This window comes from Solanum lycopersicum, chromosome 3, assembly GCF_036512215.1.
Source record: "Solanum lycopersicum chromosome 3, SLM_r2.1".
Classification (NCBI taxonomy): Eukaryota; Viridiplantae; Streptophyta; class Magnoliopsida; order Solanales; family Solanaceae; genus Solanum; species Solanum lycopersicum.
The window spans coordinates 6,984,984-6,999,465 of record NC_090802.1 but is presented as its reverse complement, the minus strand read 5'-3'; the positions used below and the strand labels follow the sequence as shown (position 1 = coordinate 6,999,465).

Below are 14,482 nucleotides of genomic sequence, written 5' to 3'. Positions count from 1 at the left end.
GCTATTATCAATTTCAATGTACACTTAATTAAATCCAAACACATAATACTTATTAGTTAAAACAATTTTATTACTCACAAATATTTTAATAATTAATACATTATCAACAACTTTTAATCAGTTAATTCAAATGTTATTATCACCCCTATATATAGTGGTTTCCTCATCACAAATTAGTAGAAAGTTTATGTTATAAACAAAAATTTCCATCAGATCATTTTCATCCAATCAATTTACTATAAATAAACTTCATTGAAATACCGAAAAGATTCCTAATTTTTCATATGAAAATATTTTTATTTTTTTCTCACTGATTCAATATATATATAGAAATATATTCTATTTGTTTGATATCGAAAAACACACACACACATCTATATATATATATATATATATATATATATATATTTTCGATGTCAAACAAATAAAACATATTTATCATTTTCATTAACAAACTCATATTTATTGATTAAAAAAAAAACTTAAAATTGATTTTTTAATTTACAAATGTACTCAACTATACAAAATATTACCTCACCCACTTTTCTTTTTTTAAAGGCTTAAGTTTGGAGGGCTAAAAAATAGTGAGGTAAATTTGAAAGCTACATGGCATTTTTGGGATTAGAAACCAAATTTTAGATTATTTTTTTAATTCAGTAAATATTAATTTGTTAATGAAGATGATAAATACGCTCTATTTATTAGATAACAAAAGTATATAAAACTAATTTTTTTATTGAGGGATATGTTAATTCTGTATCATAAAATTAAAGAATATGTCTATCATTTTCGAGATTAATAATTTCAAATCATACGTACTGAAATTGTAATATTTTTTTTTACTATATTCTATATTGAATAATAATGTTAGAATTATTATACCTTCCCAATTCATTAGGTCGATATATTAATTATTTTCTTCATTTAAATTTATCTGTCTTATTTTTTTTTATTTTTAGCTTGTTTTAAAAAGATGATTCTTACTATGTTTTATACATCATCTTGAATCTTACTGGAGTATTTATTATTCTTATTATTTTTATTATTATTATTAATTTTTTTTTAAAATTTTCTAATCTCACTTCTATTTATGATTTTCCATAGTAGCGTTACTTGTTACGAGTTGTCTCAGTCACCAAACGGGAGACAACTGTTTGGCTAAGTTTGTCTCTAGTTGCCTTTCACTTTGTTTTTTTTTTCTATTAAAAGCAATTTCACAATCTAGGCCCGAATATATTTTTTCCGAATATAATATTTATTATTGTGAGATAATTTTTGACGATATAGTCTTAGAGCCTGTTTGGCTCATCTTAAAAGCTGGTCAAACTGACTTAAAAGCTGGTTTTTGACTTATTTAACTGTTTGGCAATACTCAAAATAACTTATTTTAAGTTAAAAAAACTTATTTTAAGCCAAAAGTTAAAAACTGGGGTAGGGGTATTTTTATTTTTTTTTAGCTTATAAGTTGTTTTAAGTTGACCATATTTTTATCTTTTTGCCCTTAATATTTTTATACAATCTCCAAATTACCCATATAACCCTAACATCTCTATCTTCCATTTTTCCCTTTTCACGTGTAACATAGCAACTTCAGCACTTTTATCCAAACGCATAACTGCTTATTTTAAAAATAAGTTTCAGCACTTTTAAAAGTATTTTTTAAAGCTACTTTTAGTAAGCCCATCCAAACGGACCCTAAATATAGTTAGTGATGGTTATTTTTGAATATGAAAATATTCTCTGACACACATACATAGATCATAGATGACATTGCATGTGAAATTTAGAGTCCTTTCAGTTTTTGTTTTTGACATGCTATAAAAGGAGGTAAAAGGGATAAATTTCTCCTTGAAATTATACCGAAAAGGTAATTATATGTTTAAATTATTACGGCGATTTATTACATATCTAATTTTGTCCAAAGTGATATTAATAGAGTTCAGAGCCTAAAGGGTACAAAATATTAACAAAAATTCCAAACGGTATATAAAATTTTATATTAACCAAAACGGCAAAATCGCTGCATCAACAACAATTTACTCCACTGAAAAAAGCAAAATCGCTGCATCAACAACAATTTACTCCACTGAAAAAGCAAATTTGCTGCCTCTACAACAATTTTACAAAATGTGATTTTTTTAAAAAAAAAATGAAAGCGCTACTTAGGCAGCGATTTTAAATTTTTTTTTTTAAAATAAGGAAAATCTGTAACGACCTGTTTAGTCGTTTTGAGCAGCAGATTTTATTTCTGGAAAAACTGGCTAAGTCGACGGATCCCACTACGAACCGTCATGGGCACGACGGACCGTCGTGGGGGTCTCGTTCCAAAACACTTAGAATTCTGAAATTTGGGTACTGAAATCGACTCTCTGAACTTCGCGACGAAGTGGCAGGACGGACCGTCACAGGTGTGACGGGCAGTCACAGACCCTTGGTAAAAATCTAGTCTCTGAACTCTGTGACGACTCAGCAGGACGGACCGTCGCAGGCACGACGGCCCGTTACAGACTGCGTAATTCCAGGCTGGGTCGGATTTCTTTAAATGTTCTAAGGGACGTTTTGGACTATTTCTGCTATAATTATAAATTTAGTGGGTGAATATTAATAATCCAATTTCTTGAGGGTTAAAAGAGATAACCTTGAATTAATTAATGGGTTGATTTATCATCTGTTATACTTAATTATATGCTAATTAGGGTAAAAGAAAAAGGGGTTTGAATAAGAAAAATAGAAAGAACAAGAGAGGGAGAATCGATCAAGAGAGAGAGGAACGAAGAGAATAACAAGGCTTTGGGGAAATTGCTTGCTTGATCACGAATATTCGGTGGAGGTAGGTTATGGTTTTTATGCTATTCGTAGGAAACTCTTAACAGCGAATGATATGTATTGGGTAGTGTTGTAAACCCTTCTATATGCTTAATTGTATGCTTGCATGAATGTGATTATATAATTGTGATAAAATAAGCATGATGAAGCTATTGAATCCTAAATCTTGAAAAGCCCTAATCTACTTTGTTAATGATAATGCCTTGGTATAAAAGAAGGCTTGATGAACGAAAGTAGTGAGATTAGGGGATCGGGTGCCACGTTCCGGTACCAGGATAGTATATGAGGATCGGAGTGTCACGTTCCGACACCAGGATAGTATATGGATCGGGTGCCACGTTCCGGTACCAGGATAGTATATGAGGATTGGAGTGTCACGTTCCGACACCAGGATAGTATATGGATCGGGTGCCACGTTCCGGTACCAGGATAGTATATGAGGATTGGAGTGTCACGTTCCGACACCAGGATAGTATATGGATCGGGTGCCACGTTCCGGTACCAGGATAGTATATGAGGATCGGAGTGTCACGTTCCGACACCAGGATAGAATATGGATCGGGTGTCACGTTCCGGCACCAGGATTAGTAAAGAGAATGAATCTTGAAATATGTTAATATACTCAATTAATGAACCTAATTCCCAATGAGTATGATGGGGAGGCGTGAGTCCTCATTGATGTGCTTGGTGTTGTGACCAAGGGTTATGGTAATTGTAAATGCCGCATGTTGAGTATTGTAGTTGATTTTATGATATTATCTGATGTATACTGTTTTCTATTTTGAGTTGGCCGATCATATCTACTCAGTACCTGTGTTTTGTACTGAACCCTACTTGTATGTTTCTTTCTTCGTTATTTGTGGAGTACAACAAATGTACCGTCGTCTTCAACTCAACCGCAACTCTAGCCAGTCTTCATTACATCGGATTTCAGGGTGAGCTAACGCTTCTAGCTTGGACTGGATCTTCTTCTTCATGTCTTGATGCCTTGAAGTTCCGACATGGACTAGCTTTTTATTTATTCTAGCTTTCTAGATACTCTTAAAATTAGTGATTTGAGGATAGATGTTCTTGTGATGATGACTTCCAGATTTTGGGAATAATAAGTAATGAATTTTTAGAAGTTATTTAATCGATTTTTATTAATGAGTTTAAGTCTTCCGCATTATATTATGTTAATTATGGTTGAAATGTTGAGGTTTAGATTGGTAGGTTCGCTCACATAGTAGAATAAATGTGGGTGTCACTCACGACGCGTTTTGGGTCGTGACAAACTTGGTATCAGAGCATTAGGTTCGTTGGTCTCATCACACAAGAACGAGTCTAGTAGAGTCTTAAGGAACGGTAGGGGGACGCCTTTACTTTTCTTTGAGAGGCTATAAGACTTTAGGAAAATTCCATTCTTTCTTTCTTCTTTTGTGCTATTACTTGGGTCCAATTGGTATCTAGGTGATACAAATTGGTATCTGACCATCTTCACTCTATTTCGCAGATGGTTAGAACTAGAGCAACGACTGCGCCAACACCAACACCGGCAAGACAAGAAGCGTCTGAGTCAGCCACTGGGGCTGTAGCTCTAAGAGGAGTAGTGGCAAGAGGCCGTGGAAGAGGTCGTGGGAGGACGTCCTCTAGAGGAAGAGGGCAAGCACCTAGCCCCTCTGATACTAGGGTGGTGACTCCTCCACCGACTGAGGAAGTGGTAAGAGAGGGTGAGGAAGGGGAGAATGAACAAGTACAGAATGAGGGATTGCCACCCCAACCTACCCCAGAGATGATCAATCAGGTTCTTGCTTATCTTAGCGGGTTATCTGATCAGGGCCAGACACCTCCAGTGTTTTCTGCACCAGCACCTCAGGTTCCGGAGGTACAATATGCGGCTACTGTGGCTCCCCGCATGGATGCCTCATTGGAAATAGGCACGTTTCCTCGTCTGACTACAGGGCCTATAATGACAAATGATCAGCATGAACTTTTCAGTAAGTTCTTGAAATTGAAACCTCCAGTCTTCAAGGGTGCTGAATCTGAGGATGCCTATGATTTTCTGGTTGACTGTCATGAGCTACTACACAAGATGGGTATAGTAGAACGGTTTGGTGTTGAGTTTGTGACTTATCAGTTTCAAGGGAACGCCAAAATGTGGTGGCGGTCACATGTTGAGTGTCAACCAACAGAGGCACTACCTATGACTTGGGCATCATTCTTTAGCTTGTTTATGGAGAAGTATATTCCCCGGACTTTGAGGGATAGGAAAAGAGATGAGTTCTTGAGCCTAGAGCAAGGTAGGATGTCGGTTAATGCATATGAGGCTAAGTTTCGTGCATTATCCAGGTATGCCACCCCACTTTGTTTCAGTCCACAAGAGTGGATTCGCCGTTTTATGAAAGGGTTGAGGTCAGAATTGCGCATTTCAGCCTTACAGGTAGCGGCTACGGCAAAATCCTTTCAAGAAGTGGTAGACTTCGTGATAGAGTTGGAAGGAGTGAAGCCAGATGACTTCACCATGGCATCGACATCAAAAAGGTTTCGAAAGGGAGGTGAGTTTAATGGTTCTTACTCTAGAGGACAGGGTTCAGGAGGTTACTCAGTCCGACCAATTCAGTCTTCACTACAGACTGTAGTTGGGGGTCCACCTCAGACCGGTCAACACTTCTCTGAGAGACCTATGCTTGAATCCAGAGAATGTTATGGATGTGAGGAGACTGGACACATTAAGAGGTATTGTCCAAAACAGAGTTACAGACCTCAAATAGTCAGAGGTAGAGGTGGTCATGGAAGAGGCCGTCATTCTGGAGGGCGTGGTGGCCGAGGTAATGGTGGTCACCAAAATGGCGGGGGTGACGGACAAATGGGAACTACTGCAGCGCAACCTGGTAGAGGCAACGGGCAGACCGGTGATAGGGCCCATTGTTATGCCTTCCCTGGGAGATCTGAAGCGGAGACATCTGATGCTGTCATCACAGGTAATCTTTTGGTTTGTGATTGCATGGCTTTTGTATTATTTGACCCTGGATCCACATTTTCATATGTATCTTCCTCATTTGCTACTGGTCTTAAATTAAATTGTGAATTGCTTGACATGCCTATTCGTGTTTCTACTCCGGTGGGTGAGTCTGTGATAGTTGAGAAGGTGTATAGGTCTTGTCCTGTGACTTTTATGGAGAGCAATACTTATGTAGACTTGGTTATCTTAGAAATGGTTGACTTTGATGTAATTCTGGGTATGACTTGGCTTTCCCCAAATTTTGCAATCTTGGATTGTAATGCTAAAACTGTGACGTTAGCCAAGCCTGGGACAGATCTGTTAGTGTGGGAGAGTGACTACACTTCCAATCCGGTTCGTATCATCTCCTTTCTTCGTGCTAAGAGAATGGTTAGTAAGGGTTGTTTAGCTTTCTTGGCACACCTCAGGGATGATACCACCCAAGTACCTTCAATTGAGTCGGTTTCGATAGTTCGCGAGTTTCTAGATGTGTTTCCTGCAGACCTTCCTGATATGCCACCGGATAGAGATATTGACTTCTGCATCGATCTTGAACCGGGTACTCGCCCCATTTCTATACCCCCTTATAGAATGACTCCCGCTGAGTTAAGGGAGTTAAAAGCTCAATTTCAAGAGTTGTTGAGCAAAGGCTTCATTAGACCAAGTGCATCCCCTTGGGGTGCTCCTGTTTTATTTGTGAAGAAGAAGGATGGAAGATTTCGGATGTGCATAGACTACAGAAAACTGAATAAGGTAACGGTTAAGAACAAGTATCCTCTTCCTCACATTGATGATTTGTTCGATCAGTTACAAGGCGCTTGTACCTTCTCAAAAATCGACTTGAGATCTGGTTATCATCAATTGAAAATACAGGCAGCAGATGTGCCCAAGACTGCTTTTCGGACCAGGTATGGGCATTACGAATTTGTAGTAATGTCTTTTGGTCTTACGAATGCCCCTGGTATATGATGATCGGAGTGTCACGTTCCGACACCAGGATAGTATATGATGATCGGAGTGTCACGTTCCGACACCAGGATAGTATATGGATCGGGTGCCACGTTCCGGTACCAGGATAGTATATGAGGATCGGAATGTCACATTCCGACACCAGGATAGTATATGGATCGGGTGCCACGTTTCGGTACCAGGATAGTATATGAGTGTAGATACTTCTTTTTCTTTAATTTCCACATTGACTATAGTATTATTTGGGTGTAGATACTTCTTTTTCTTTTCATGATGTTTTGTCATGCATATTTAGTACTTTAAGATTAGAAATAATTAAATGGCATGCGAAGTCTAACAAAGCAAATCTTAAAGATCATGAGTAAGAAAATAAACAAGAAATATATATCAAAAGACAAAAATTTAACGTGATTCGATTTATATACTTACATTCGCTAGAAAAGATGAGAAATTCACTATATAAATGTGAGAGTAAAGATATCAAGAGAATTTGTTTTTGTAAAAAAGAAGGTAACAAACAGGTGAGAAATCCTGAAATAAAATATTTGTTTCGATAACGAAAATTTTTATACCACTGATCTTAGTTGTGATCCCCCAATCAAACTAGAGCTTACGGGCGCCTTTTTATTTGCATGAGTCAAAAGGAGGTTCATAGAAGTAATTAGCAACGTATCACTTGTGCCTTATCGTTTCTCCCCTACACATAACTCTCAAAGCCCACAGGAATACATTGTGAATGACATTAAGTTAGAAGGAATGAACTTCTATTTATAGAGTAATAGACATTTTCCTAAAAGAAATATGATTGGCCAAATATGGAGACTTTATGTTCTCCTTTTTATAAAGGAAAACCCAATTATGGTAAGAAACTCATGGTGAATATCCAACAAATCTTTCCCTTGGTCGAACAGTTGTATTTGGTAATTTTATTCTTTTTTTCTTTTCTAGTTTTTTTGTTCTATCTTGTAGTTGTCGCTCATTGTTTGACAATTCTTTGGTGGTAATTTTAGAGAACACATTCGTAATTCTTGTTGATTATAGTGGAGCTTTGATCTTGTTATTTTTGTTCTTCACTTTGAAGAGATTTTCATGTAAATTTGGTGTCTCGAATCGTGATTTATTTTGTTTTGTCTTGTTTGTTTTTGGTTGATTTATGAAATCAATAGATATTTTTACACTTAGATTCTTCATAGTTATTTCTCTGTTGCATTTTTCAAGAAAATGTATTTAGTATATTCAAAGAATGACATAATAAAATTATATATACTTCTATTTATAATTTTTTAAAATATCTACAAAATTAATAATAGACAAATATTATTAAAAAAAAATATATTATATCATTTATAATAATGGCTTTTGAACTAAGTGAGGAGTTGGATGTCCACTCATTGAACCCTACCATGGCTTATCAACACATTCTTGATTTGCTTTGATTTTAAGGCCCCTCTCTGTCCCTCTCCCTTTATCTGGAGGTCGGTATAAGTGAATTAATATATTTTATGTAAAATATAAATTTATATAATAAATAATATATAACAAATATTATTTTATTTATAGTATTCTTTATATATAATATTTTTATTCTTATTCTTACTATTGTTGTTAAAAAAGAGAAGACATATTTCACTATTTAGAAACTTTTGTTAATTTTTCAGTTTCTCAATTTAGTTTCAATAACAAGCTCTTATAATTATTGATATGTCACATACTTTAAGAATATTTGTGAAATTATTCAGTTTCTTATAGTTTCATGTCCAGTCATATGCCCCAAATGTGATAACATAGATGAGTAAATTATGAACACATGATGTTAAAAATATTCTTTTTTTAATTTTAATTTATGTGATATATTTTTTTTATCTGATTTTTTTTAAAAGAACGATATATTTGTACATTTAAAAGTAATTTAAATTACACAAAACCATATATTCATGTGCCCCGTATTTTTGCCTATAAATCCACTCCTGCTAAAAGGTATTTTAGTTGCGCGGACTCTTCACTTTTGTTGCTGCATTTATTTCAAATTCTTAAAAAATACATTATTTTTTGTGAATTTGACCCATATTCATTGACATTTTTGAAGAGTCCGAGCAATATAGACATTCACAGAATTTAAAACTGGGAGACTATACTTGATTCGATAATATCAAATCTTAACCGTTAAACTCATCAAGTTCTAATTCTGAATCTGTTTCTGCCTTTTATCTATATCCAAATAGTAACTTATACTTTATCTATATAAATCTCCATTCAATAATATCAACTTCCACTGATTAGAAGTACAGTACCACAAAACTCAGATTTGCCAAAAATTCATTTCCAATATTTTTCAAAATGAGCATTCTTGAAAGACAAAGAGCTATTTTTGAACATTTGTACCAATGCCAACAACAACAACAAACTTCTAATTCTTTGCCAAATCAAAATCTTGCTCAACTCAATAGTTTAATGAGTGAAAATACAATGGAATTCAGTCAATTTCAGAATTTTCCCTTCAAGATTGACACACAAATTGATTTTGGAAGTGAAAAGAGGAATTGGACAAGCAAGAAGAGAAAATCAGAGGTTTGTAAATGTTTTCTATTTTTATTCTATTAATGATTGCGTCCGAGCTCGCTTTCGTCACCTAGATAGATCGAACTTCACTAACAAGGTGAAAGTTTAGATAGTCAATCAACTGAGTTATTAAGATTTTCTATTTTACAAGCACCTCAATTAGGCCACCTAAGTAGATATTTCTTGCATCTCGATTTATGTGATGATGTTAACTGGATACGAAAACTTAAAAATATAAAAACAGATTTTTGAAATTTATGATATAAAATAAATGATAGTACATATAGATCATATGTATATGATATTTACCTCCCACGAATACAAATATAAGAATGTCATATCACTCAACTAATAGTTATATCTTTATTTTAATACGTTGAAGAAAATATAATTATGACTTTGTAAAATAATGATTATTACTTGAGTTGCCATCAGACAAATCAATCTATCGAGATTAAAATAGATAAAAAGAAATCACCTGACGTATTTTTGGCTTAGCAATTGGAGCCCTAATTTTCCTATGTTGTTTGTTCATTTTTCAGGTTTATGAAGAATATGAATGTAAAGTTGAAAGACTTGATGGAGAAGCAGGGGAAGTAAAGACAGAGATGATCGTGAAAACTGAAAAAGGGAAGAATTCGAAGGAGAATTTAGAGGCTAAAAATACTGATTTTATTCATGTTAGGGCTCGTCGCGGCCAAGCTACTGATAGCCACAGCTTAGCTGAGAGAGTAAGTGATCTCTTACTACATTAATAGTTTCTAGCTTGTAGCATCACTGTAACTTGAGTTGTCGTGGATTACAAGTTTGAGTCGTGAAATCAGTCATTGGTACTTGCTTAGAATAGAATGCTTATATTACGCCCTTTGGAGGTGTGATTCTTCCTTGAATCTTGGGTGAATGTGGAATGCTTCATCCATTGAGATGCTTTGTTTATTGTTATGTTGTTGTAGTTGTGGCTACCAATGGATTTATGTTTTAAACTCTAGTAGAAGGCAGCTAGTATAAGTATCCGCTTGTGGACCATAGGTTCAAGCTGTGAAATCAGGTCAAGACAGACCGTCTACATTACACTCCTATAAGATGTGGCTCGATTTCCAAACTCTAGGTGAATGTGAGATGCTTCATCCTCCAAGCTAACATGTTGTAGTGATGGCTATCGATGAATTTATATCACCTACCCTTAGGAGCAACAGTGAAGTTATTTCCGTGTGACTTAATATGTTACAGATTCAAAACCATGAAATCAACTATTGATGCTTACATCAGGATAGGTTGCCCATATTATATTACTCTGAGCGTGAGGCCTTTCCCCGAACCCTAAGTGAACATGAGATGCTTCCTGCATCGAACTGTCGTTTTTTTAGGAATTAATTAGGCTAATTACTTTTATCAATCAATTTTTGCAGGCAAGAAGGGAGAAAATAAGCAAGAAGATGAAATGTTTACAAGATTTAGTACCAGGTTGTAACAAAGTGATTGGCAAAGCAGGAATGCTTGATGAAATCATCAATTATGTTCAATCTCTTCAAAAACAAGTGGAGTTTCTTTCCATCAAACTTGCCACTTCCAATGTGAACACAGACAATTTATTTGCCAAGGAGTTACCTAATCCAACATTTTTACAACAACAAGGAAACATTAATATTGGTGTTACACAAAGAAGAGAAAATTGTTTGATGTCTTTCCCAGAAGCTGTTCTTGATTCTTCAAATGTTCTGGTAATTTCTTTGATCCTTTGAAACGTAATATAATTAAGTAATTAAAAATGTTGAGTTCGTTTAAAGACATGTCTTATGTCATATCGGGATAAATTTCAGGACTCCGTATGACCTGTACAATTATTCTTCCTTTGAGCTAACTTTTGGACTTCTGTTAGGTCGAAAAATCATTTCTTTACTCTGGTATCAGAGTTAGACCCATTGAATCCAATTTGTGGATTGTGAATACACTCTCCGTACATAATTGTGCACACTCCAGTCTAGAAAGTGTATGGGCGTGAGGGGGTGTTAAAAGAAATGTCTCACGTCTAACGATAGAGGCGAGATTTCAGGACTCTTTATATACCTTAGACAATTCTTCTTTTTTTAGCTAGCATGTAGGGCTAAATTAGAACTAAAAATTATTTATTTACAGTAACACGCAATTTAACATGATTTTAGCCACCTGAAAAGCGAAACTTTTTTTCCACTTGTTTGACCTAAGAAAAATCAGGCCAACATATAAGGGTGACGTGTGAAGACATAATATAATTAAGTAACTAAAAATATTTTCTGTTTTTTAATTCTAGCTTAAAATATTCTCAAAGATTTTCCATATTTTCTTTTATATCTCAAGTGGAATTGTTTCATTTGCAGGCATTACAACAACTACCAAATCTTGAAACTGATCTACAATGCCTTTTTGGTGTACGGTTTCAGAAGTAACAGAAAAACCAAATTATTTAATCAAGGTTGGTTTTGGTTTTGACTAATTAAATTGATGTGAAAATTCAAAAAAAAATCATATTTTTCTGACATTATTTTTTTAATGTTTTTTTTGCAGGTGCAGGAATGATAAATTGCAATTATAAAGAGTAATTAGCTATTGAAGTACAAATTTTCTTCACATCTTTTAGTACATTTATTGGGGCATATATATAAGAATATGTTCACATGTATAGCCAATGTTGGGACTGTTTATTTGGATGTAATTATCTTGTTAAAACTCTTTCTCCCTGTTTGTGTTGATTTAAAATGCTTTTATAAAAAAAAAATTATACTAATAGTGGAAGAACTTTGCAATAAGAGATGGTTGGGTTTATGTATTAACAAAATTCATTCAATTGAATTTAACGAAAGGTTCAATTTAGGGAAAAGGCTCAAATATGTTATCAAACTTTTAGAAAAGGCTCATTTATACCATCAGTTAAAAATTTGGCTTATTTGTGTCATTGTCGTTTAAGAAAAGGCTCATTCATGTAGTTATCTTTTAACAATGGTTTTGCAAAATCATTTGTAACACGTGACCAATTATAATTCGGTCACGTCATTAATTTTTTTAATTTAAAAAATTAATTCAATTTTTTTTCAGAATTTTGATTTTTTTTTAATTTAAAAAATTGATGACGTGACCAAATTATAATTGGCCACGTTTCAAAACTAATCTGTTAAAAAATAATGGCATGAATAAGTCTTTTCTTAAACGGCAATGGCATAGATATGTCATAATTTTAACAAATGACATAAATGAATTTTTTCTGAAAGTTCGATAACATATTTGAGTGTTTTCCCTTGAATTTATAATCCACAACATAAAAAGAGTGAAACAAGAAAAGTCCTTTTGGCTAGCTTAGCATAAAGAGTTTTTCAAAACCCCAACAAACTCATGGGTAAGGAATTGTTTAATAGGGGTAGTAAAAGCACACCACACTTAATAGACCAAAATTGTGTAAATGGCACTAGGGTTGGGTGGATAATTCACAAGGGCTATAGAGTCAACTTCATTGGATATACCTTGATACCATACTCAAATACTATACATGAGAGCATACAATGGCCCATCTTGAGAGAAAACAAACGCATTAAGATTAGGTACATCCACCAAAATAAAGAGTGTGATTTTGAGAAACTTTTGTTTTCCCTCCCTAAGAGGGGGCTCAAAAACATTATCAACAACTAACTAATCCTTGTAACCATATTAAGCAAAAGAGGATATGGGTCTAACTAGTAATTGTCTCTTATCAACCTACAATCACATCAATGAGAGTCTCTAGAAAAATCAATTAGAATCCAACAAAAGATTCAATTGGATATGATCAACAAATGCCCCTAATAAGGTCAAAACCTTCCTTTCGACTTTTATATCCATGTACACTATCGATGGATCACTCACTTTATAGTAAATGCCTGAAAGTAAATTTAAAATTCGACCTTTGTGACCTCCCCCAAAGGACATAGATCACATCTTTTGACTAGTAGCCTCAACCATAGACACAAATGCCACCGACAAGGAAATTAGACTTTTTATTTTTGTGGTTCTAAATTAAAGTTAGGTCAAATGTACATAAATGTCATTTAATCTAATAGTCTTAAATATATCATGTGGAAAGTTAAAGTTAAAATGTTGCTAAAAAAGGAAATGAGTCATTCTTTTTTGAAACAAACTAAAGAGAAAATAAAGTCATTCTTTTTTAAACGAAGGAAGTAATATTTTCCTAAGTTGGGTGGCCCAAATAAGTATCAATGCGCATTCCATCGAGGTGGATGCCCAGTACTCTCTTGAACTAAACTTCTTTTAGTATGAAATCTTTGATAAAAAAAAAAAAAGGAAAATGCATAAGTACCTTTCAAACTATGTTTGAAACTTCAGAGACACGCTTATATTATGTTAAGGTCTTATTATCTCGGATTTTATTTTATAAATAATTTTCTACTTCTTTTCGGCCTATGTGACACTATTTTGTGGATCCAGTGCGTGTTGACATTTTTTCCCAAGCTAGTGCCACATAGGCATAACAAGGGTATAGAATTATTTTTAAAATAATTTTAGGGGTAATAAGTGTTATTCTTACAATAACCTGTATTTATAAGGTTAATAAACAGAAACAGAAATAAGATGAAGTAGAAAAATATAATACAAGAATGAATCCGAGTCCACAGAAACTAATGTGTGTCCTTAAGAAATTTAATCCCCTCACTGTACCGAAGGTTATGGATTAATTTATCCCAAGATAAAACGGATTAAACCTGTTAAAGAAATAGCGGTACCTCAAATTTCTTTAACTTCAACGAACTTAAGAACAACAACAAGTCATACAGACTCAGTCGATCGACAGTTTATTTTTTTTTATTTGAGAGAAAAATAAACGCAGAGAAAGAAAAATTTGCAGTGTTTGAAAAATCAAAAATTGACTTCCTTTTATAGACATTTTCAGCAAGGAACATGTCTGTTCAGTGAAATCTGTTCAGACCCATTTTATCCAGAAAGTTGTGTCTTTTGGAAAAAATAACAACTTTTCAAAAAAATATGTCTGTTAGGAAAATAACTACTTTTTGGAAAGTAACGACTTTTCGGAAAAGTAACAACTTCTCGGAATGTTACCGTTACCCGCAAATTTATAAGAGATAATATTAACAGGATTTATTTGATTTAACAAAAACTGATTAA

General features: G+C 34.0%; 1 protein-coding gene across 1 annotated transcript; it reads left to right on the top strand.

The window, feature by feature from the left end:
• Positions 1-8,763: 8,763 nt before the first annotated feature.
• LOC101252363 (transcription factor BEE 2) lies at positions 8,764-12,098 on the top strand. Its single transcript, XM_004234507.5, has 5 exons — positions 8,764-9,343; positions 9,877-10,065; positions 10,744-11,055; positions 11,692-11,786; positions 11,879-12,098. Exons 1-4 carry the CDS (start codon positions 9,113-9,115, stop codon positions 11,758-11,760), a joined length of 801 nt encoding a protein of 266 aa, XP_004234555.1. The 5' UTR covers positions 8,764-9,112; the 3' UTR covers positions 11,761-11,786; positions 11,879-12,098.
• Positions 12,099-14,482: the final 2,384 nt, after the last annotated feature.

What these genes read in the sequence shown, in the direction of transcription:
- LOC101252363 (XM_004234507.5), top strand. Translation starts at nt 9,113, where the DNA reads ATGAGCATTCTTGAAAGACAAAGAGCTATTTTTGAACATTTGTACCAA. An exon ending in GCCACAGCTTAGCTGAGAGA is followed by an intron (nt 10,066 to 10,743) that starts GTAAGTGATCTC and finishes CAATTTTTGCAG; the next exon opens with GCAAGAAGGGAGAAAATAAG. An exon ending in TTGATTCTTCAAATGTTCTG is followed by an intron (nt 11,056 to 11,691) that starts GTAATTTCTTTG and finishes TTTCATTTGCAG; the next exon opens with GCATTACAACAACTACCAAA.